This window comes from Danio aesculapii, chromosome 23 (assembly GCF_903798145.1).
Source record: "Danio aesculapii chromosome 23, fDanAes4.1, whole genome shotgun sequence".
NCBI lineage: Eukaryota > Metazoa > Chordata > Actinopteri > Cypriniformes > Danionidae > Danio > Danio aesculapii.
In genome coordinates this window covers 4,984,555-5,011,816 of record NC_079457.1, presented here as the reverse complement: position 1 = coordinate 5,011,816, position 27,262 = coordinate 4,984,555, and the positions used below count along the sequence as shown (strand labels likewise).

The 27,262-nt window shown below is 32.9% G+C and overlaps 1 protein-coding gene across 1 annotated transcript in view; it reads right to left on the bottom strand.

The window, feature by feature from the left end:
* Window positions 1-27,262, bottom strand: part of pfkfb2a (6-phosphofructo-2-kinase/fructose-2,6-biphosphatase 2a) — a 41,297-nt gene continuing 14,035 nt past the window's right edge. Inside the window, 8 exon segments of the mRNA XM_056449576.1 lie at window positions 1-443; window positions 3,207-3,398; window positions 11,282-11,346; window positions 12,519-12,581; window positions 13,179-13,308; window positions 16,245-16,349; window positions 19,730-19,876; window positions 23,213-23,420. Of these exon segments, the coding sequence (XP_056305551.1) occupies window positions 390-443; window positions 3,207-3,398; window positions 11,282-11,346; window positions 12,519-12,581; window positions 13,179-13,308; window positions 16,245-16,349; window positions 19,730-19,876; window positions 23,213-23,420 (964 nt within the window). The 3' untranslated portion in view covers window positions 1-389.

The following is a 27,262-nucleotide window of genomic DNA, read 5'->3' as shown; positions in this document are numbered from 1 at the left end:
AATAACAGCTAAAATAAAACAAACATTTACACTTATATCCAGTCAAATGTGGTTATTATGAAAACCAAAAAGTCACGTCAGTCAATAGGAGTCCTTTTAAAAAATGTCCTGTGCCTTTAAAGATTCTGAAGGGGCAATCAGATTAACTGGAACAAGCCACACCCACTTAATCGGCCCTTATTGGTTGCACAGGCTGTCAATCAGCAGATTAATGGAGTGTATATTGAATAACTCGCATGTGTCTGGTGTGGTTTTACCGTATTTTCCAGCGTTCTGTGGACGGATAAAGACTGAAGGGCGGACGGAGAGAGAGTTGAGTCATGTCTGGAGGAAACCGGTTTAATTTCTGATGGGCGTCACTTGTGTAAGTTGTGTTTTTGTTTGTGTCGTCACTCTTGAATGACGTCTTTTGAGTCTGATGGGCTGAAGCAGTTCAGTAATTCCTGTAGAAGAGAGGAAATAAATGATATTTGTTAGGTGTGGACACAAACAACACTTAAAGAAACTCTCTTGCACTTAATAAGAGCACTTATGTACAGCTTAGCTTATTTAAAAAAAAAAAAAAAAAAAAACACAAAAAAATAAATTTATTTATTTACAAAGGTCAGTAAAGAAACAAAATAATTCATAAATACGAATAAAAAGGCAAGTAATTAATTAAGAAAATACCTAAAAAAGGATCAAGTAAATAAATAAATAAATAAATAAATATAAATAAAAAGTCAGTTAAGAAAATACCTAAAAAAAGATTTAAAAAATAAATACAAATAAAAGGCAAGTAATTAAGAAAATACCTATAAAAGGATCAAGTAAATAAATAAATAAATAAATAAATAAATATAAATAAAAAAGGCATTTAAGAAAATACCTTAGAAAAATTATAAAAAAAATTTTTATATAAAATAAAAAGGCAATTAAGAAAATACCTAAAAAAGGATCAAGTAAATAAATAAATAAATAAATAAATAAACACAAATAAAAAAGGCAATTAAAAAAATACCTAAAAAAATGATAAAAATAAATAAATAAATAAATAAATAAATATAAAATAAAAAGGCAATTAAGAAAATACCTAAAAAATGATCAAATAAATAAATAAATAAATATAAATAAAAAAGGCAATTAAGAAAATACCTAAACAAATGATCAAATAAATAAACAAATAAATATAAAATAAAAAAGGCATTTAAGAAAATAAAAAGGCAATTAAGAAAATACCTAAAAAAGGATCAAGTAAATAAATAAATAAATAAATAAATATAAAATAAAAAGGCAATTAAGAAAATACCTAAAAAAGGATTTGATGCTTTGCAAAAGTTGCAGACGCCTTTACCGACTTCAAAATGCTTTTTTGATGCAAAATTAATTTCAATTCCTTACGCTGATTAATAAACTAAAATGGGCCAGGGCTACTATAGAAACTCTGATCTTAAAGTAAAACTAAATAAATTGTTAAATACTCTAAATACTCTGCAGCCCACTACAGAGGTGTAAAGTTATTGTGTGTCATATTTAACAAACCGTTTACTACGAATTGTATGTAATTTAGCTCACATGGATAATTGAATATTAATCAGATGATGTCATTATGCTGCTGTGCTGTCAGCCAATCGTTGCAGTGCTGATCATGATTTTGAAGATTGATAGATTTGTCCTTCACAACACACGCAGCGATCTCATATCAGTTTATCCAGACATTTTAATCTGATTCACAAACTTGTTTGAAGAATTAAATTAGCCAGAGATCAGTCATCAAGATTAAAAGATCCAGGATCTGCCAAATCTTCTTAGATCATTCAAGGGAGCTACGTAGAACATACCCCTGGTGAAATTGTATTTATATTGCACGATATAACTCACAGAAATACTAAATATTTCAATGTCAGATTGTTCTAATATCATGCAGCCTGATACATACATTATGTGTGCATATAAACATATTTTCTTCCTTTAAAAACAAAATAAATCTTTTAAATTACTTTTCTTTCAGTGATGAATGTCTTGGGTGTGACTACACTGTATGCATTCTCACTACACACACAACACATACAAACAGCTTAAACCAAACACTCATTGTACACTCTGCATTTTTACACTTAGATTCCTTAATACACTTACAATTTTCTACTTAATTCCGTGTGATATATGAGCCTTTTTCCTCATGGGGACTCAAAATAAAATAAAAAATAAATAAATAAAAAATAAAAATAAATAAATAAATAAATAAATAAAATATAAATAAATACATTTAAAAAAATTTAAATAAATAAATAAATAAATAAATAAATAAATAATTAAAATATAAATAAATAAATAAAAAATTTTAAATAAATAAATAAATAATAAATAAATAATAAATAAATAAATACATACATAAATAATAATAAATAATAAATAAATAAATAAATAAAAATATAAATAAATAAATAAAATATAATAAATAAATAAATAAATAATAATAAATAAATAAATAAAATATAAATAAATAAATAAAATTTTAAAATAAATAAATAAATAAATAATAAATAAATACATAAATAAATAAATAAATAAATAATAAATAAATGAATAAATAAATAATAATAAATATAAATAAATAAAAATTTTTTTTAAATAAATAAATAATAAATAAATACATAAATAAATAAATACATAAATAAATAAATAATAAATAAATGAATAAATAAATAAATAAATAAATAAATAAATAAAGTCCCCACAAGGTCAAAAATGGCTGATAATACTACTGACCTTATTTGACCAGGTGCAGCCATTGGAATCTTTTTGGCTCGAGACTTCTGGTGTCAGCAGCACGGTGGCTCAGTGGTTAGCACTGTGGCCTTACAGTAAGAACGCTGCTGATTCGAGTCCTGGCTGGGTCAGTTAGCATTTCTGTGTGGAGTTTGCATGCTCTGCCAGGGTTGGTGTGGGTTTCCTCTGGGAACACCGGTTACCCCCAAAGTCCAAACAAATGCGCTATAGGGGAATTGGATGAACTAAAATGGCCGTAGTTTATGTGAGTGTGTGTGAATGTGAATGTCAGAGTGTATGGGTGTTTCCCAGTACTGGGTTGCAGCTGGAAGGGCATCCGCTGCGTAAAACATATGATGGAATAGTTGGCGGTCCCCATAACTTGAGGAATGCAAGGTGTATACACACACGCGCACACACACTCTCTCTCTCTCTCTCTCTCTCTGAGATCAGACCTGGCTTTCGCTCAGCTCTTCGCTCTCCTGTGTCTTTGGGAATCGTGTTGTTGATAAAGCAGGAGCACTTGTTATCCGCGGCGGGTTTCCCACGCTGAAGAGCCGCGGCCGTTTCACCTGATCCTGACTGGACAGAGGAGTGAAACTGTTCCTCCTCAGCAGAGCCGGAGCCACTTCCTGTCTGCTCCTGCCCTAAAAGATCAACACAGGCAACATTAGCATTACTGACATTAGCTTTAGGAACAAAATTATGCAAAAACCCCTTTTATAAGGGCTTTAAACAGTTGTGTGGCTACAGCGTGAGAATACAGCCAGACTCTAATGGTTAAATAAAGTGTTAATTCTATTGTTTATAATCACACTTGATAAAAACAGTCTGGAGGGAGAAAGCCCTGCCCACTAGTGACCACCTCTCCCTCATTAGCATAAACAGCCCTGAGTGAGAAGCAGCCATTCAGCAGTAGAGTTTTAAATCTGCCGCTATACTGATACATAGGAATTTCTAGCTCCGCCCTCTTTTGAGAAGACCACAATCTCATTTGAATTTAAAGCGACAGTCACTAAAACACCACAATTTGGATCAAAGCCAGCTGATTGGCTGGAGTGTGTGCATTATTTTCATTGAAAGGCACAGGTAGTTCCAGTCAGTTTGGATCACAGTTCAAAATAAATGCGCTTCTCCTAAACGTTTATAATTACCATGGCAACTTGCATGTGCTGGAAACCGATGAGGACTGTTAATGGCAGACGGGAATCCGCAAAATTAGGAAAATACTCATCAATTATGCCACAAAATCAAGTTAAGACTTTTTCCAAGCGACAATATAGTTATTTTAAAGTCAAATCTGCAGTTTAAGTATAAGGATAGCGTGTGTTTAAAAATGTTGGAAGCTCCAGGCGGTCAGCGGCAGCTCCGCGAACGGCTCCCCTCAAGCGAAGCTTTATATCGGCAAGACCATCTCAGGACCTGCCGCTGGATCTAATCTCTTGCATCTCTGTTGTTAAAACATGATATATAATTAATCCTTTGTGTATCTAACGGTCAGTCTTTAGACTTTTTAACCTATTATTTGTTCTCAGGTGTGTTTTTTTTTGGCAGATCTCAGAGATAAGTTTCATAATTTATGACTGTAAGTAATCTAATATTACACTGATCCTGCGTGCTTGGCTGATTGCTTTTGTTTTAAAAAAGCTACTACCTGTCCCGATATGTTTTTTTCTTTTGCTAAATTTCCCTACATATTTTACAGCAAAGATTTCTGAAATAGGCTTTGGCTGCTTTCTCTTTAAATCATCTCATGTGTCCTTGAACTGGTGTCTCATAAGATACAGCTTTGTGAATCTTTTATTTCATGTCTATAGACTTGTGTAGATTAATGTATTTTAATAATCGTAACTTTATTCTACTTAATGCAGCGATCGCGGTCTTTTTGTTAGTTCAATTGCATGAGATCAGTTTGCCTAACCTAATACTTTAATTACAAAGAAGCATAATTACACGATTTATTTACTTTAAATGTTTAAAAAATATTTGTTAAAGGGATTTTAATAAAAACAGCATGCTAAAACTAAAGTGTGAGGGCTTAAAGTTGATAGGAAATAAATTATCAATTTCATTAGCCAAAGCGTAACATATTCCTAAGTTATGTAATTGATATGGTTATTTTATTAAGATTTGTATGCTGATTATGAAATGTAAATCGCAGAAATTCTGCTATAGGTAGCCCAGCTTTCACAGTATTAAAGGTAAGATAAGAGAAAGCCAATATACATTCAGATCCTCCCTCATCAGAGAACTGGGAGAAAGTAAACAATAGAAACATGTGTGACTGGAAACACACTCCAGGTGTGAATGGGAATGTCTTATTTGTCCACCTGTGATTGGATTAATGAAATTGCATCTTAATATTAGCAGGTATAAACAGAACACACACACACTCTCTCTCTCTCTATATCTATCTATCTATCTATCTATCTATCTATCTGTCTGTCTGTCTGTCTGTCTGTCTGTCTGTCTGTCTGTCTGTCTGTCTGTCTGTCTGTCTGTCTGTCTGTCTGTCTGTCTGTCTGTCTGTCTGTCTGTCTGTCAGCCTGTCTGTCTGTCAGCCTGTCTGTCTGTCAGCCTGTCTGTCTGTCAGCCTGTCTGTCAGCCTGTCACTGCTGATTCAGTGGAGGGACTAGAAAATCTAACATGTAAAAACGGACAAAAATTCGGACAAATATTGCGCTGCAAAAAGCAAACTATTTAAACTTACGCCTACCTTGGCAAATGACCATGGAATAAGCCGAATAATCAACGGCTTGCTGTGCGTTAAAGGATTTTAATGCACTTCGCGGAGGCGACCACACTCCGCTGTGCGTCATCTAGTCCTTCGCCTCCACGTCGTGCATTAAATTAATTTAACGTACAACAAGCCTTTGATTATCCCTTACTTATCTGTGCTGTATTTTGAGCTGAAACTTCTCATACACACTGTGGGGACATCAGAGACTTATTTTACATCTTATGAAAAGCCCTGTTCACACCAAGCATGATTACGATAAAGATAAAAATAAAGAAGGCAATAAATACAGAGCTGTAAAATCTAGAGCTGTATGATACTGAAGAAATGTGATATTTTTGAGAAGTATTGCCATAACAATATTTCTTACGATATAACATTTCCCTAGAAAAATGTGATTTTTATTAGCTACGTGTTTAAATCATTTAACTAATGATATTAAAATAAACAGGTAAAAGATATTTTTCATATATAACTGATTCCAATTCAGACCAAAAAGCTGGAAACCTTTAGTCTTTAAAACACTATGAATGAGTGAAAACCTCTGCAGACATTCGGACTCTGATTGGCTGTTATTTTCCCGCCATTAGTGTTGATTTTCAGCTTTGGGCTGCTCCAGAAAAAGAGCAGAACAACAACTACTGGGAAGCCGGGGATAAAGATACACTGTAAAAAATAAATCCGTAAAATTTACGGTAAAAAAAAAAACGGCAGCTGTGGTTGCCAGTACTTTACCGTCAAAAATACAGTAAAAGTAATTTCTAATTTTTACGGTAAACTACCGTATTTTATTAATTTATAGAGGTAATATGTCTGTATTTTGAATTAGCAACATGTACACATCTGTTGTTACACAAACACGTTAACACAGCCATATGCAGGTGGTGATGAGGAAGTTACATAATGAATTAAAGCTCATCACTAACAACTTTTCCCACAAGCAGAAAAGTGTATTAATATGTAGTAGGTGCTCAGTGTCATTCACACAGCTACTAAACACCAGTATGGTAACACGGATAAAATTAAAGTAATGAAATAAACATTGTTTATCAACCTCTAATGTACATAACTGATGGGGAAACAACTAAAAAGATCCACAGTAATGTCAACCAAAAGCATAAAAAGTGATGTGCACTTCTGACTGGGAAAGTCAACTTACAGTTATTCACTGTATATATTAAGGAAACATACTGTTAACCAGGTTACAGATTTGTACTGTAGCATTTTTACAGATTTTTACCCTTGAAATCACAACCTATTTACAGTGTAGTAATGCCCCATCTGATTGGTCAAGGTTATTGAAACAACCAGTGCGTAAAATAAATGTAATTGTCACACATGTCTGGGATACGTACAGCTGAAGTCAGAATTATTAGCCCCCCTGTTTATTTTTTTTCCCCAATTTCTGTTTAACAGAGAGAAGACTTTTTTTCCAACACATTTCTAATCATAATAGTTTTAATAACTCATCTCTAATAACTGATTTATTTTATCTTTGTCATGATGACAGTAAATAATATTTAACTAGATATTCTTCAAGACACTTCTATACAGCTTAAAGTGACATTTAAAGGCTTAACTAGGTTAATTAGGTTAACTAGGCAGATTAGGGTAATTAGGCAAGTTATTGTATAATGGTGGTTTGTTCTGTAGACTATCGAAACAATATATAGCTTAAAGGGGCTAATAATATTGACCTTAAATGTTTTTTCTTTTTTAAAATTAAAAACTGCTTTTATCTAGCTCAATTTAAAACAAATAAGACTTTCTCCAGAAGAAAAATATTATCAGACATACTGTGAAATTTCCTTGCTCTGTTAAACATCATTTGGGAAATATTTAAAAACGAACAAAAAATTCAAAGGAGGGTATTCAATTCTGACTTCAAATGTATATTGCATTTTATTACTATTGCAATAATGCTAATTTTATGATATATTGTGCAGCCCTACTATCATACTGAATGTAAAACAATAACATAGTTCAGATCAGAACTATAATGATAAAGATGTAGAGGACCGATATAGTTGAAATCACTTTCAGAATCTTTTTTTCTCAGCTAATAAACACTGACAGCCAATCAGAATTCACTAAAATATAAAGGGCTCGTGCAATTTAAAACTACAGATGACATTGTGGAGAAGCTCTGCTTGATGATAAGCCCTCTTTTCAAAGATTGCTGACTACAAATAAATGCATGATGAATAAATAGTATTATTATTAAATGTCTAACAAATACATAAATAACTTTATCCACGTAGTCTGATTATTATTATTTTTTTAATTCTCTATTTTTTAAATGAACGAAGAAAATATAAATGAGATCAATAGTTAAATGACATGATCCAGACTGATTTTATATTATTTTAAACTTATTTTAAAATCATAAATAAATAAACGCATCAATAAATAATATCACTTACATGGTATATGCTTTTTTATTATTTATGTTTCAACTGATGACAAGGAATAATTTTTATTTTATATTAATTTATGCAATTTGTATATAAATAAATAAATAAATAAATAAATAAATAAATAAATAAATGTCCTTTCATCCATCTAGTTTTTTTATTAAAGATTATCTATTTTGTTTTATATTAATTCAATTCAATTCACCTTTATTTGTATAGCGCTTATACAATGTAGATTGTGTCAAAGCAGCTTCACATAAAAGGTCATAGTAAATTGGAACAGTGTAGTTCAGTTTTCAGTGTTTAAATTAAATATTAAATAATATTATTAAATAAATTAAATAATATTAAAATAAATAATATTAATATTAAATAATATTAATAACATTAATATTAATAATAATAATATTAAATAATATCAATATTGTTTATTATTATTATTTTATTTTATTAATATTAATATTTAATATTAATATTAATTAAATTAATATTAATTAAATAATATTAATTAATGCTATTTTAAAATCAATAAACACATCTGTCCTTTCGTCCTGAATGTCATCTATCTAGTTCTTTTATTTAGTTATTTTGATAATTAAAATGTTCGATGTTTTTACATAATGCTAATTTAAATAAGTAAATAAACAAACAATTGTGTCCATGCATCCATCTAGCTTTTTATTATTATTATTATTATTGATAATGATCAATTTTAATAATGATTATAGCTCATTTTAAATAAACAAATAAATAAATGAACAAATAAACATGTCCATCCAGCCATCTAGCTATTTAAAAAAATATATTATTTTGATTTATGATAAATTGACTTTTTTAAAAAATTAATTAGTGCTAATTTTAAATCAATTAATCCAGACAGTATGATGGTTCTCGTGAGATTCACAGTGTGTCATCATTATGACATCAAAATCTCTTAGTTCAAAAGTGCAAAATACACCCACTTTTCCACATAAAACAGGAGCCCTTAAATAAATCAGAGCGGAAGTTGAACATGTTGACGCTCAGAGTTAAATGAAGGCTGAGTCTGGTCAGGGAAACTCCCTCAGAGCCGCAGCTATAATCATGAAGAAGAAATAACAGCGTGATCTCATCTTCCTCTACAGTAAAGCAGAAAAACAACAGCCTGAGTGTCTGACCGCAGACTCACAAACCTCACACCTACAGTCAGACACACACTGTCACTCATTTACTGGAGACGACAAAAATATCACAACGAAACCAACAACATCCACAGTCACGCTGAACAAACTAACACAATAACTAAAAGATGCACGCTCTAAAATTACGATGAAGTTCCCTGAAGAGGAAAAATAACATGTTACTAAATGATTCACTGATGTAAAGATGCTTTGATTTTCCACTAACACTGTTAAAGGGATCGTTTTTGATCATTTCATCGAAATCAAATAGGATCACTGACTCAAGCCTTTAGGAGATTCTTTCTTCTGTTGAATGCAAAATGAAGATACTTTGAAGAATGTTGAAACGGAAATCCTAAGAGGCCATGCGTTTTCTCATTATTACAACTTGATGTTTTTGCTTCCATCCATCCATCCATCCATCCATCTATCTATCTATCTATCTATCTATCTATCTATCTATCTATCTATCTATCTATCTATCTATCTATCTATCTATCTATCTATCTATCTATCTATCTATCTATCTATCTATCCATCCAACTAACCATCTATTAATCCATCCATCCATCAATCTATCTATATCTATCCATCCATCTATTGCCATCCATCCTTCTATCAATCCATCCTCCATCCATCCATTCATTTATCTATTCATCCATCAATCATCCATCCATCCATCCAACTAACCATCTATCAATCTATCCATCCGTCCATCCATCTATCTATCCATCCAAGTATCAATACATCCATCTATCTATCCATCCATCCATCCATCTATCAATCTATCCATCCATCTATATCTATCCATCCATCCATCTATTGCCATCCATCCTTCTATCAATCCATCCTCCATCCATCCATTCATCTATTCATCCATCCATCATCCTTCCATTCATCCAACTAACCATCTATCAATCTATCCATCCGTCCATCCATCCATCCATCCATCAATCTATCCATCCATCTATATCTATCCATCCATCCATCCTTCTATCAATCCATCCTCCATCCATCCATTCATTTATCTATTCATCCATCCATCATCCATCCATCCATCCATCCATCCAACTAACCATCTATCCATCCATCCATCCATCCATCTAACAATCTATCCATCCACATATACTTATCCATCCATCCACCCTTCTATCAATCCATCCTCCATCCATCCATTTATTTATCTATTCATCCATCCATCTATCCATTCATCCAACTAACCATCTATCAATCTATCCATCCGTCCATCCATCTATCTATCCAAGTATTAATCCATCCATCTATCCATCCATCCATTCATCCATCCATCCATCCATCTATCAATCTATCCATCCATCCATATCTATCCATCCATCCATCTATTGCCATCCATCCTTCTATCAATCCATCCTCCATCCATCCATTTATCTATTCATCCATCCTTCCATCCATCCATCCATCAATTCATCCATCCATCCAACCATCTATCAATCCAAACATCCATCTATCAATCCATCCATCATCTATCAATCAATCCATCCATCCATTTATGCATGTATATATTATTGTTATTATTATTATTATTATATTTATACCTTCCCAATGCATGACAGCGCATCATACATTTTTTTGATTAAAACAGGATCTTCCGCATGTAACTTAATGATTGTGTAAGATGAAGTGGCAGATTAAGTGTTTTGTGTGGAGCAGCAGGGATTTAAAAAGTAAATCCCTGCAAATAATGTGACATGAAGCTACTGTAGCATGTCTAGGACATCCTCTCTCAGAATAAGCAGGAAAAATATGTCGTAACCTCAAGAAAACAACTGTTGTTATGTCGAGATAATGAGAAAAGTCGTGATCACGAGAAAACAACTTTGCATATGTCAAGATTATGAGAAAATTAAGTATTGATCATGAAAAAACAAAAAAGAAATATATAATAACGCATGTCACACCTCTAAGCAGCTCCGTTAAATTGACTTGCATGGTAGGAACAAAATACCATGGTTGTCAATGGCCACCAGTTTCCAACATTCTTCAAAATATCTCATTTTTTGTTCAATAGAAAATATAAACAGTTTGTTTGCAATTAAAGTGTTTCTGCAGACTGTTATCAAGTGTGATTATAAAAACTAATATTCACCATTAGAGCCTGAATATGTGTTTAAAGCCCTTATGAAAGTGATTTTTGCATAATAAGTGCCATTTGAATCTGGAAAAACATATGCATTTCTTACAAGAGGTCTGTCCCGGTGTGTGTTTACAGCTTCTACTTTCAGGTCAAACATGTCCACTTTACAGCCTGCAAAAGAAAACAAAACAATACAAATGCTGAAATTTAAATTTGCACTTTAAGCTGAATACTAGAGTCTTGCAAAATATCTAGTCAGATATTATGCAGCACAAAAAAAAGATATTAGCTATTACTTATTAGAAATGAGTTATTAAAACTATTGTTGTAGTGTTTTTTTTAAATCTCTCGTTGAAAATGGGAAATCTTGCTTTTATTTATATGCATCTGGAACCCCCACCCCCCCCCCCTTTTTTTGAGATTTTCTACCTTTGATACTGTATGTAACCCTTAACACTTTGCATGGCAGGATCTGATGTAAATAAGAGTGTATTTAGTGACCTTGGCACTTATATTGTATGTCCTTATGCTTTTTATGTTGTCATTTGTAAATGTTTTTGTTCTGATTTGTTGAAAAAAATGAAATATATATATATATATATATATATATATATATATATATATATATATATATATATATATATATATATATATATATATATATATATATATATATATTTAAAATGTTTTTTTTTTTACATTTAATAAATGCCGCCTTGATTGACAGAATAATTTTCTTAAAAAAAAAAAACATGAATTTTTTTTTAAATAATTTTGTCTCCCCTGTAGTTATTTAACATTTATTTATTTTATCCATCCATTTTCTTTTCAGCTTAGTCCATTTATTAATCAGGGGTCGCCACAACGGAACGAACCGCCAACTTATCAGCATATGTTTTACACAGCAGATGCCATTGCAGCTGCAACCCATCACTTGGAAACACCCATACACTCTTGCATTCACACTCATAGACTACAGCAAATTTAGTTTATTCAATTACCCTATAGCGCATGTGTTTGGACTGTGGGGGAAAACCGGAGCACCTAGTGAAAACCCACACAAGCAAACTCCACACAGAAATGCCAACTGGCCCAGCCGAGACTCGAACCAGCAAGATTCTTGCATGAGGCAACCCACTGCCACCCACTGCGCTACCACGACGCCCCATTCATTTACTTTATATTTGTTTTTATTTATTTAATTAGTTTTGATTGCTTATTTGTTTAGTTTTTATTTATTTAATATGCATTATACAATTTAAATATTTATATATTATTATGGTTCCCAATATTTTTTCCCCTTTCCCAAATCAGAAAAAAGTAGAGGTAATGAAAGCACATACCATAAGCCACCGGGGTGAGTTTGAGCACCGCATGGAGAGGACACTTCAGATACGGCAAATCATCTGCACAACAACACACACACAAATATGAGCACATCTGAGCACAGCACAAACACACACCACATAAACACAACATCACTGTACTCCAAACCTGTATGTCTGATGCTGTGTCTGTCTAATGCTGTGTGTGTGTGTGTGTGTGTGTGTGTGTGTGTGTATCTGATACTGCTGTGTGTGTGTGTGTGTGTGTCTGTGTTTGATGCTGTGTGTTTGTGTATGCGTGTGTCTAATTCTGTGGTGTGTTAGATGCTGTGTGTGTCTGTTTGTCTGTATGTCTGGCGATGCTGTGTGTATGCATACATGTCTGTCTGATGCTGTGTGAGTGTGTGTTTTTGTGTGTGTGTGTGTGTGTACTTGTATTCCTGTCACTGTGGGGCCAGTATATTTTGACCTTGTGGGGACATTTTTGTCCTCGTGAGGAACACAGACCATTAATCACAGAGAATGAAATATATGGCAAATATAAAGATGCAGCTAGCTTTCTTTGAGGATCAGCCTCAGGTGTAGGAGGACAGAGTATTCAGCTTGTACAGTATAAAAACAATTACGTTTGTGAGATGTAAAGACAGCTGTAAATGTGTGTGTGTGTGTGTGTCGTACTGGCGCTCTTGTCCAGGAAGTATGCGAGCAGGCATCGCATGACAGCCTGATGGCAGATCACCAGCACGTTTCCTTGTCTCTCCAGCTCCATGATGACCGGCTCCAGGCGCTGAACCAGATCCTGATACGACTACGGCAAGACAAGAGAGACAAAACTGAATGATGCCTGAAAATCAGCGCTGCAGTTCTAACATAAGTAATGACGCTAAAAATTCAGCATGGCAGCAAAACATTGACATAAATAATAATAATAATAATAATAATAATATTAATAATAATAATAAAATCTCAGAAATGTAACCTCTATAGCATATGTGTCAAACTCAATTCCTGGAGGGCCGCAGCTCTGCACAGTCTTGCTCCAACCCTAATCAGACACAGCTGATCCAAACAATCAAGGTGTTCAAAAGAGTCTCGAATGCATTGATGAGCTGGATCAGCTGTGTCTGATTAGGGTTGGAGCAAAACTGTGCAGAGCTGCGGCCCTCCAGGAATTGAGTTTGACACCCATGCTCTGTATTAAGAAAACATTGCTTACAAGTCATAAATGAGCCGTTTCCACTGAGTGGTACGATACAGTACGGGTCGGGTCGGTACCCTTTATTGGCCATTTTCACTGTCAAAAGGTACCTAAAAACGAACCGTACCATACCACTTTTTGGGTAGCACAAACAAAATGGAACCTAGCATGACAAAAGGGTACCAAAAGGCAGAGCTAAACGCGCAAATGAACACTATTGGTTTACAGAGATACGTCACTAGAGAACAAAACAAAGGAAACACCACTTTTAAATACACAGCTGAGACATTAAACCGTAGTAATATATACATATAATAACAAGCCATGGTCGACCCCAGCACAAACAAACCTTGTCGTCGTCTTCATGAACAGCCACAAAGCCAAGAAGAACAAAACCTGCCGTTTCCTGTTGTTTTATGAGGCTGTCTAAAAGCGCGAGCGGTTTCACTTTCTCGCTTGCACTCGCCGCACGTCTATATTTGAAATAGCAAAATTCATGAGCTGATGATAATAACAACATGCGCGTGATTATTGAAGTGTTCTGACATCCAATCCCTTCAGAAACGGACAAATACAAAAGTGAAGAGCGGAAAAGAAACAAAGGAGAAGCCGGAACAAAACAAAGGAGGAAATGATTCTTTCAGCAACCTAAACCATGAACAAACTGCATGTTTAACTATTATCATCACCTTTTTGGACTATTATGAACTCAGAATGACGAAATGACTCTCTAACAGAGGTTACATGTGCTGCTGAACATTAAGGATACAGATGAGGGGTTTGCACTGACTGTGGGCTGTATGTTGCGTGTCGTTTTTGAACCCAAATAAGGACTAAATATAGTTTTTCTGTAGTTGGTAACATATCAGAGACTCTAAGGGTCTGTATGTGTTCATATATGTTGCATTTATTTATTTCATGTAATCACAGATGTTACAGTAGGCTAATTCGCACTGTCATTGATCTGCAGTTATAATCAAATCATGTTCATAGAAAGATTAGTAATAAACATTTATACACAAGTATTTAAGTGTATAAAGCAGTGTTTCCCAACCCTGTTCCTGAAGGCACACCAACAGTCCACATTTTGAACCTCTCCCTAATCAAACACACCTGAATCAACTTATCATAACATCAGAAGAGACTCCAACACCTGAAGTTAATGGGTCAGATAACGGAGACATCCAAAATATGTACTGTTGGTGTGCCTCCAGGAACAGGGTTGGGAAACACTGGTATAAAGCATCTGTTTTGTGAGAAGTGCTTCTCATATGATATGTGAACGACCCGTACATCTTTACTTTGACATTTTCTCGAGTGAAAATGATGTCGACTGAGACTTTCTGTCGTACACCACGTCCACCAAAAGAGTACCATCGGTACCCTTTTAGCAGTGGAAACGCAAGCCTGATAAAGATGACCTATACCATACCGTATTGTACCACTCAGCGGAAATGGGCCAAAAGATGTCTGATTTACATTACAGCAAAATATGAATTTAATAATCAAAAATAATAAAAGCACTTGAACATAATGGTCTATTAGTTAATGTATCTACTACATGAACAAACACTCAGTGATACATTTATTTTGGTATTTACTCATCTTTTTTAATGTTAGTTGATGCTATTTAAGTTAAATAACGTTAGTTCATGTTAACTCACTGTGCATTAACTAATGTTCACAAGCACAACTTTGGATTTTAATAATGCATTAGTTAATGCTGAACTATGATTAATAAATGTTTTGCAAGATTATTGACAGTTAATAAATGCATTAATAATATTAAAGGGCACTTATGATGAAAAGCATCTTTTTTTAAGCTGTTAGGACGGAAGTGTGTGTTGGTATAGTGTGTCGACTGTCATATTGGGGTGAAATAAACACAATAAGTCTCTTTTTTTAAAATTTCCTAATGTTAAAATAAGATCCAAATCCCAGTGATTCTAAGGCCCACCACAATGTAATGTAGGAGTGCAGTTTTTCCCGCCAACTGAATTGATTGACAGGTGCCATGTTTCTATAATAACATAGAATAGTCTGTCTCTGTCACTGACTGCTGTTTATCTGATGTAATGCAAGAGAAGCAGACACACGTGGGAACGGTGGGCGGGGAGAAGCAGCTCATTTGCATTTAAAGCCACAGGCTCCAAAAACAACTACTGTATACTCATACAGCAAAATGAGCTGTATAATAATAAATAATCTGATGGGTATTTTGAGCTGAAAGTTTACAGACACATTCTGGAGACACAAAAGATTTCTCCTAAATTTTGTAAAAGAGGTAAATAGGTATTAATAATGGGCCATTAATTAGTGTTATCTAAGTATAATATATAATATACAAAGAATAATAATATAATAAAGTGTATCCAGTAAGGACAATTAATTTGAATAAATGTTAAAATAATTATAGAACATAGTGTGAATGTCACAATAAAAAAACAAAAAACATTGCAACACAATTACATTTAGAAAATATAATAACATTTCAGAAATAACAACATATAAATGTCAAGCAAATGAAATGTAAAAAGACATTTCACCTCTCCTCCTGGGTATCTGTAATGATATTTGTCCTGGTCTCTGAGGGAATATTCATCCGGGTATGTTTCTTTAATCTTCTCATATGTCATTTCCTCACAGATGCCCTGAAACAGAACATAAACACACATTTAAACAACTAAATCACAAAGGTGTCTTATTTTAGCATCACAGCTGCTCGTTTTTATTGATACTATCTCTGATTTATCAAGGCGAAATGAACCACCAACTATTCTAGCATATGTTTTATGCAGCAAATGCTTTTCCAGCAGCAACCCGGTACTGGGAAACTTTGTCCAATTATTTTTGGACAACATGCAAACTCCATACAGAAATGCCAACTGGCCAAGCTGGGACTCGAACCAGTGACCTTCTTGCTGTGAGGCAACAGTGCTAACCACTGAGCCACCGTGCTGCCCCAATACTTTAAATTAGGTTATTTATATTTTCCATTTAATGTGAGTTAATTTTATTAATTTGGTTATTTATTAGTTTTTATTTAGTATTTTTTAGTATTTAGTTGTAGACTTTAAGTTAATAAAGTTAAAGTGAATAAAACTGAATATTTCAATGGCAACCAGTAGAGATAGTTTACTTTAATTATATTTTATTTTGGTCAAATTTTCTATTTTATTTTGGTCAAATTTTATATTTTATTTTGGTCAAATTTTCTATTTTATTTTTGTTCAAATTTTCTATTTTATTTTGGTCAAATTTTCTATTTTATTTTGGTCAAATTTTCTATTTTATTTTTGTTCAAATTTTCTATTTTATTTTTGTTCAAATTTTCTATTTTATTTTTGTTCAAATTTTCTATTTTATTTTGGTCAAATTTTCTATTTTATTTTGGTCAAATTTTCTATTTTATTTTGGTCAAATTTTCTATTTTATTTTTGGTCAAATTTTCTATTTTATTTTGTTCAAATTTTCTATTTTGTTTTTGGTCAAATTTTATATTTTATTTTGGTCAAATTTTCTATTTTATTTTTTTCAAATTTTCTATTTTATTTTGGTCAAATTTTTTATTTTATTTTGGTCAAATTTTCTATTTTATTTTTGGTCAAATTTTATATTTTATTTTGGTCAAATTTTATATTTTATTTTTGTTCAAATTTTATATTTTATTTTTGTTTAAATTTTATATTTTATTTTTGTTCAAATTTTCTATTTTATTTTTGTTTAAATTTTCTATTTTATTTTGGTCAAATTTTCTATTTTATTTTTGTTCAAATTTTATATTTTATTTTGGTCAAATTTTATATTTTATTTTGGTCAAATTTTATATTTTATTTTTGTTCAAATTTTCTATTTTATTTTTGTTCAAATTTTCTATTTTATTTTGGTCAAATTTTTTATTTTATTTTGGTCAAATTTTCTATTTTATTTTTGTTCAAATTTTATATTTTATTTTGGTCAAATTTTCTATTTTATTTTTTTCAAATTTTCTATTTTATTTTTGGTCAAATTTTCTTTTTTATTTTTTTCAAATTTTCTATTTTATTTTTGGTCAAATTTTCTTTTTTATTTTTTTCAAATTTTCTATTTTATTTTGGTCAAATTTTCTATTTTATTTTTGGTCAAATTTTCTATTTTATTTTTGTTCAAATTTTCTATTTTATTTTGGTCAAATTTTCTATTTTATTTTGGTCAAATTTTATATTTTATTTTGGTCAAATGTTTTATTTTATTTTTTTCAAATTTTATATTTTATTTTTGGTCAAATTTTTATTTTTATTCTGGTCAAATTTTATATTTTATTTCTATTTATTTATTTATTAATAAACCATTAACTATGGCTTTTAGCACACTTAACCGTGAATAAATCATCATTAAGGTAGTAATTGGCTTTAGGTACTGGGTTAATAGGTACTTATAAACAGTTAATATCTTAATAGTGGGGCGGCATCGTGGCTCAGTGGTTAGCACTGTCACCTCACAGCAAAAGGTCACTGGTTCGAGTCCTGGCTGGGCCAGTTGGCATATCTGTGTGGAGTTTGCATGTTCTCCTCGTGTTGGCATGGGTTTCCTCCAAGTGCTCCGGTTTCCCCCACAGTCCAAACACTTGCACTATAGGGGAATTGGATAAACTAAATTGGAATGAGTGTGCATGGGTGTTTCCCAGTACTAGGTTGAGGCTGGAAGGGCATCTGCTGCATAAAACTAGAGATGCACAATATATTGGTGGCCATATAAATATTGGCCAAAAAAAATGCAAATTTTTAATGTATTGTTATCGGTCCGATATCAATATTAGGCCGATAAATTACGTAATTGTACAGAACTGCCAGGCTTGTAAGCACAAGAGAATCATGCGGGAATGCGGTAATAAAACTGGTCAAATGACTAACAATTGTACATGAAGACTTTCGATTCAAGAACATTTGAGCTGGTTTCAATTCTTAGTTCTCTCGTTTTCGTTTTATTAAAAATATATTTCACTTGTTTGTTAATTAAATCCCGTTTTGTCGTTTAACCGATTATTTTTATGCAACAGTGAAGTTGCATGTTAATTTGCTACGCGAAGAAAAGGAAATGATTTATTTTTGGCATGCTGATTTCTGTGAAGTCATGAATTTAGGTCTATAAAATCGCCATGCAATTTTAAAATTATTGCTTTTTTTTGCTTTGACTGAGCTGAACTAAGATCAGGTTCACATATTTATGAACGTCTTAAAATAAAATCAGTTGTTCACTGTACAAAAATATAAACATTTTAAATATTTATGATTATCGGCTAATATTTCGGCTATCAGCCTCCAAATCTAAAAAATGTATTGCTTATTATTAACATTTTATCGATAGCAGCTCAAAAATTCATATCGGTGCATTCCTACATAAAACATTTGCTGGAATAGTTGCCGGTTCATTCCGCTGTGGTGACCTCTAAAACTAAGCCAAAAGAGAATGAATGAATGAATATCTTAATAATATAGTAATAATAAGCTACTAGTTAATAGTGAGAATTGGTCATAAACTAAAGTGTTCCCTTTATTTCATTCATGTTATTTACTGTACATAGATTTAGTTTACTATATTAATCCTGGTAAAGCAGCACAAATCCTTCAGCATGACCAATTCAGATATTTTGCAATAACTTAAGTTTGTAATTGTGAAAGAAAAAACATCATTAATATGTCTACCTTATTTCCTACAGTACTGGAAGCAGGCTTTTACTGTCCTCAGTTTACCCAATAAGGATTATACAGCGCAATTATTCTTGTTGTGGTTAAGCAGTAAAACATGATACACCTTCATTAAACATCTGACTCAGATTAAGGAACTGCACGATACAGTAACATTTCTTCATTTTCCTTCAGCTTAGTCTCCATTTCAGAAGTCGCCGCAGTGGAATGAACCACCAACTATTCATGCATGTTTTACTTGCCTCTGTTATATCTTTAAATAAACATGTCAAAAAATAGCCTCTATCCAAAAAAGTGGCGCGCTGTTTGATCACAGCATCGTTTGATCTGTTTGATGAACTCACAGCATCGATCTCATTAAGGATTTTCCACTGTTCGTACGGGACGCCCAGCTCCTCCGCAGTCTGAATGGTGCGTCTCAGCTGACTTGTCCACACCTTCAGGTCTGGGATCTTCTGGGTTTCCAGAAACCCACGCAGGGCTTTAGAGAACTAAGAGAACGGGAGACAAGTTAACAAGCTTAAAAACATTCCTCACCTGCCTGTGGTGAAGCAGAGCATGATGGGAATCAACACAGGGCGAGAACGAAAGCGGTTTTGTCTGTGTGGTGGTGGTGAAACGCTTAACACAAATGCGCAACGCAAACACAACTGCAAATCAAACACACTTTCAGTTGAAGTCAGAATTATTAGCCCCCCTGTATATTTTTCCCCCAATTTCTGATTGACAGAGAGAAGATTTGGTTCAACACATTTATAAACATGATTTATAACTCATTTCTAATAACTGATTTCTTTTATCTTTGTCATGATGACAGCACATAATATTTCATTATTATTATTATTATTATTATTATTATTATTATATTATTATTATATTATCATTATTATTATTATTATTAGTAGTATTATTATTATTATTATTATATTATTATATTATTATTATTATTATTATATTATTATTATTATTATTATTATTATTATTGTTATATTATTGTTATTATATTATTATTATTATTATTATTATATTATATTATTATTATTGTTGTTTTTATTATTATTATTATTATTATATTATTAATATTATATTATTATTATTGTTGTTATTATTATTATTATTATAATTATTGGTATATTATTATTATTATTATTATTATTATTATTATTATTATTGTTGTTGTTGTTTTTATTATTATTATTATTATTATTATTATTATTATTGTTTTTATTATTATTATTATTATATTATTATTATATTATTATTATATTATTATTATTGTTATTATTATTAATATTATATTATTATTATTATAATTATTTACTCAAATTATGTAAATAAAAATAATTGGTTAAAGACATATGACTTTATTCATGTGTCCACATACACAAAGAAAACATAATAGACCGCCTAATTGTATGATGTAATAAACTAATTTTAGGATCTTAATATTATCATACTTGGTTAAAATAAGTTTGTTGTAAAATATAAAAAGCAAACAATAATGTGTCACATTAAAATGAATTACTATAGTTTATCATTTAAACAATATATAATATAGAACTGATTATCTGATTATAAACTACTATCTTTTACTAAACTGTCACAGCTGTTAGTTATATATATATATATATATATATATATATATATATATATATATATATATATATATATATATATATATATATATATATATATATATTTACTTATTATTATTATTTTAAAATTATTTATTAATAGTTAATTTGTTTCTATTGCTAAATTTGGGTTTAAAAACAAGATTTTGCTTACTAAATTACTACAGTATTTAATGTGGGAAATCATTAATTAAAAAGTTATTAGAAAATTAAGCAATCACACACTATTACATGGCTTGAGTAAAATATTAATTTAGTGTTATACATTTATTACATGTAAAAAGATTTTTATTACATATAATATGTATTATTGCCTATATTAACTTGCTATTATTTCCTTCATTATAAATGAATCCATTATGTAAATTAAACCTGCCCAATTTAGATCTTTCAGCAAGGCCAGCAAACGAGTATCTGAGATATTGACTCTGTCAGATAATAATGACTGATCATCTATGATGACGGATAGAAAACTGTTCAGTCTATTATAATTGAATGGCGATCGCATCTATTCTTATTGAATAAAAAGTTTATCCTACTCAGTTATGCGCATATTTTTAATGTGCATTTTTTGGTGCTCATCTTGGCGTTTCCATCAACCGTTTTTTTATGCGCATATCCAAAATGCGGGGTGGATGAAATCATAGTGAATGACTATCGATTTGATCAGATTGTTTGAAATATTTTCTTTTGTTTTCAATATGATAGAGTCAAACAGGTTTGGAACAAGTGGAGGATGAGTAAATGAGAATAAAAATGTTCAGTTTTTGGTAAACTGTCCCTTATTATTATAAAAGGTTACTATTAAATGTAACCTTTAGCGATGTAACTAAAAATGTGTTTTTAAATGTTGCTTGAAATGAAACATTACCTGAAATAGGAATATATATTTTATATTATTTCAGCAAGTTAAATATTTAGCACAATTTGTTTAAAAACAAATAAACAACATAGTAAATAAAAACAAATAGAATATATAAAAACAAAGACTAATGAATAAATTGAGTGAAGTTTATTTATAAACTAATTTCGAGAGGATCACATGCTTATGATTGATCACAGCTGGTGCCACAATAGCTAACGCATGATTTACCTATCAGATGATTCTTAACTCAGCACAAATAACCAGAGTTTCTCACCTCAGTCATCTTTGTCTTGAAGAATCCCCCCTTCCATCCCTGCATTAAATTCATTCAATTTAGTTTTACTTCTCCCTATTTCTTGATAGGACTGCAAGGTGGCTCAGTAGTTAGCACTGTTGTCACTAGTTTACATGCGACTTAAGTTGAAGGACTAAACCAAATTGGCACCATGGATGTGCTCCTAGTCAGCAGTTATCTCTTCATAGGAATTCATCTATGGTCATTAGCTAAAAACAGTAGTGAGTTCTTGAGATCTACCCGAGTTTAAACTCCCCTCTCGCCCTGCAAACGGAAGGGAGCCCGGGCTCGAGGATCGTATAAGCTCAGGGCTCTCTCCCAGGACAGCATGCCAAACACGATTTATAATCAATCATCAGCTAAGTGTGAACTCTTGAACTCAAATAAATCTAGAAAAAATAAAAGGCAAATATAATTTCAAAATCTTTTAGACATTAAAATCTAATCTTTATGCTTGCCTTGTTTACTGTTGGTTGCTAGGTTACCAATACTACAATCAGCCACTCTAAAAACTTGATTCACTTCACATTATGGACGGAAACCCAGCTAGTGTAATCAGCAAACTTTTTCTTTTAGTTTTGATGCATAAAAAACCCATTAATTTACTTATAAAACGTATTATTGTCCGTGAGAAATCAAAATTTACTATGCTTATTTTGCATACATTGTTATCTTTTAGGTGAACGATTCATTAGTGTAAGTTCATCCACTGGGAAAAAAAAAAAGTTTGTTTTGGTAATCTTCAATCAAATTCTGAGCATTGGAGTCTTGCGTTTGGATTGGCTGCTTTTTTGGTGATGTCAGTTTGATGCTTTAGACACAATATTCTTAACCACGCCCTTCTTACCGTTAGTTTGCTACAAGGGAATGAAGCACAAAAAAAAGCCACACCCCCTAATCAATATTCAATTAGAACCACCAGTACATCAAAATACTAAAATAAAAGTCTCAGCAACTTCCAGTTCAAGCAGACTTTAAATTAGTCATATTTTACTCATTTATGCATGAACTGAACTGAGAGAGGGTGAAGTACCTCTTTTCCTCTGCTAGAGAGCTCAGAGTCTCCACCGATGCTGCCCTGGACGTTGTGCTGACTCTCTCCGTGCCGGCAGAGGTAGATGGAGTGTTTCTGAACGTGGATGTTCATGAGGTAGTAGACGATCTTACTCTGGATATAATCCTGGACGCGGTTCACCAGGAAACGCTGACCCACGTTGATCACTTGGATGAAGGACAGTGCTCTGGAGAGATACAGATTCAGTATTAAAGTCACAATGAAATCCAAATTTACTAAAATTTGTGTGTGTATATAGTAGTGCTTGTTATAAATGATGTATCTATGCACTTCATCTGCCCTCATAAACTTTGAATCACTTAAGTCATTTAGGGCAGAGCTATATATCATTTAGAGTGGAGCTATCATTCATTTATTGCGGGGCTATCAGGAATTTAGGGTTGGGCTGTCAGTCATTTAGGATGGAGCTATCAGTAATTTCAGGCAGAGCTATCAGCCATTTAGGGCGGAGCTATCAGTCAATTAGGTTGGAGCTATCAGCCATTTAGGGCGGGACTATGTGTCATTTAACGTGGAGCTATCAGTAAAGCTGCGGTCACACTGGGCTTTTCCTCCCATAGACTTCTATTCATACGCACACGAATGTGTCAGACCGGAAACGCAGTTAAGTTTCGCAGTTCGCTGCGGTGCAAAGTTCAAGCTTGGTGAACTCTGACCTGTGAAATCGCATCACTTGACTGCGTGAGACCAATCGAGGATCAAAACAGGACCTCTCTGGATAGAAATTTAAAACATGGAGCAATCACTTGCTTTTTTTAAATGGCTAATAATTTTGTTTAATACCGCCCCTTTTCACAGCGCAGTATGACAGAATTTCGCACACACAAAGCCCAGTGTGACCGCAGCTTTATTTAGTATGGAGCTATCAGTCATTTAGTGCATGACTATCAGTATTTAGGGCTGTACCATCAGTCATTTAGGGTAGAGCTATATGTCCTTTAGGGCGGAGCTATCAGTCATTTAAAGTTTGCCTATCAGTCATTTAGAGTGGAGCTATATGTCCTTTAGGGCGGAGCTATCAGTCATTTAGAGTGGGCCTATCAGTCATTTATAGTGGAGCTATATGTCCTTTAGGGCGGAGCTATCAGTCATTTAGAGTGGGCCTATCAGTCATTTATAGTGGAGCTATATGTCCTTTAGGGCGGAGCTATCAGTCATTTAGAGTGGGCCTATCAGTCATTTATAGTGGAGCTATATGTCCTTTAGGGCGGAGCTATCAATCATTTAGAGTGGGCCTATCAGTTGTTTAGTATGGAGCCATGTGTTCTTTAGGCGGAGCTATTGTCCTTTAGGATGGAACTATCAGTAATTTAGGCCAGGACTATCAGTGGAGTTATCAGTCATTTAGGGCGGAATTCTAAAGATAGGTCCATCAAGCGCGTGTTTACATTGAAAAACAGCAAATACATTTCTTTTCTATGTGCTACTTTACTGTTGTTTTTCAACATAAACATGCATATTCAGTGGGTCCGGAAAGTATTCACAGCACTTCACCTTTTTCACATTTTTAATGTTACAGCCTTATTCTAAAATGGATTAAATTCATTTATTTCATCACAATTCTACACACAATGCACCATAATGACAACGTGAAGAAAGATTTTTTGAAATTGTTGCAAATTTATTAAAAATAATAAACCTGAAAATCCCATGTACATCAGTATTGACAGTCTTTGCTCAATACTTTGTTGATGCACCTTTGGCAGCAATTCCAGCCTTAAGTCATTTTGAATATGATGCCACAAGCTTGGCACAACTGTCTTTGGGAATTTTTGCCCATTCCTCTTTGCAGTACCTCTCAAGCTCAGGCTGGATGGGAAGCAACGGTGTACAGCCATTTTCAGATCTCTCCAGAGATGTTCAATAGGATTTAGGTCTGGGCTCTGGCTGGGCCACTCAAGGACATTCACCGAGTTGTTGTGAAACCACTCCATTGATAGTTTGGCGGTGTGCTTTGGGTCATTGTCCTGCTGGACCATGAACCATCGCCCCAGTCTGAGGTCAAGAGCGCTCTGAAGCAGGTTTTCATTCAGGATGTCTCTGTACATTGCTGCATTCATCTTTCCCTCTACCCTGACTAGTCTTCCAGTTCCTGCTGCTGAAAAACATCCCCACAGCACGATGCTGCCACCACCATGCTTCACTGTAGGGATGGTATTAGCCTGGTGATTAGCAGTGCCTGGTTTTCTCCAAACATAAACCCTGACCTTCACTCCAAAGAGTTCAATTTTAGTCTCATCAGACCAGAGAATTTAGTTTCTGATGGTCTGAGAGTCCTTCAGATGGCTTTTGGCTAATTCCAGGCTGCGAGTGGCTTCCATCTGGCCACTCTACCATACAGGCCTGATTGGTGGATTGCTGCAGAGATGGTTGTCCTTCTGTAAGGTTCTCCTCTCTCTACAGAAGAATACTGGAGCTCAGACAGAGTGACCATCGTGTTATTGATCACCTCCCTGACTAAGGCCCTTCTCCCCTGATCACTCAGCTTAGATGGCCGGCCAGCTCTAGGAAGAGTCCTGGTGGTTCCAAACATCTTCCACTTACGGATGATGGAGGCCACTGTACTCACTGGAACTTTCAGAACAGCAGAAATGTTTCTGTAACCTTCCCCAGCCTTGTGCCTTGAGACAATCCTGTCTCAGAGGTCTACAGATAATTCTTTTGTCTTCATGCTTGGTTTGTGCTTTGACATGCACTGTCAACCCTGGGACTTTATATAGACAGGTGTATGCCTTTTCACATCATGTCCAATCAACTGAATTGAGCACAGGTGAACTCCAATGAAGCTGCTGAAACATCTCAAGAATGATCAGTGGAAACAGAATGTACCTGAGCTCAATATACAGCTGCACGCCAAAGGCTGTGAATACTGATGTACATGTGATTTTACAGCTTTTTTATTTTTAATAAATTTGCAACAGTTTCAAAAACTCCTTCACATTGTCATTATGGGGGATTGTGTGTAGAATGTTGAGGAAATAAATGAATTTAAACTATTTTGGAATAAGGCTGTAATATAAAAAAATGTGGAAAAAGGGAAGCGCCATCAATACTTTCCGAATGCACTGTACGCAAGCGTATATTTTTTTACAATTCTGACTTATTTCAAAGAACTGCAAGTTATTTTATTATTATTATGTGGTGAAAATAAGCTTACATATTAACCAGCATTAAAACGACTATAGAAAAGTCTCTGCAAACAGCACTGATCAAACTGTTCATACTGTAAGTGACCGTGATATAAAGGTTTAGAGAAGGTTTAGAGAATAACACAGAAAGTGATTTACTACAAACACAGTTGTGTCTATAATAATTGTGCCCTTGAGTGCTGAACAATAACAGGCGACTCGAGAGGATTTCTGTCCGACATCTGTCTGCAGAAAAACAATTAATCACAGTTGTACAAAATCCACTTGTGTCTCATTACCAACAACAGTCTTTGCTCTTGTTTAAAAAGCAGACACACACAAAAAGTGGTAAAAATATGTGGTGTTCTAGCAGGTTATAATTCAGGTTTATTACAGTATCTATTTAAATGCCAAGATTAAATTATGTTTACAATGACATCCATAAATGTGGAGGCTAAATGAAGATACTGATAAAATGATAAAACGTATTTGATAAAATGATAAATACAGGGCTGTTTTTGCTAAATAAAACCGCTGAACAAGAAAAAAAAAAGATTATATAAAACTAATTAAAAGTATTTAATAAAATTTGCTGTATTAACTTGATAGAATAAAAGCACAATTAGAAGTAAAATAAGTTTAAATTAAAAAATGAACCAAATAAAACAGAAATATAAAAAAAGCTAACAACAGTATGCAAATATAACATTCAAAGAACATACATATATATTTAGGTAGAACCCACAAGAAAAATTACTATAGTGATTTATACTAAATGCTAGAGTGTTTTTGCACCATACTACAGTAAAGTGTATTTACTGTATATATTATAGTATTTACAACTCTGTTAATAATTGATGCAGCATACTATGGTGAACTG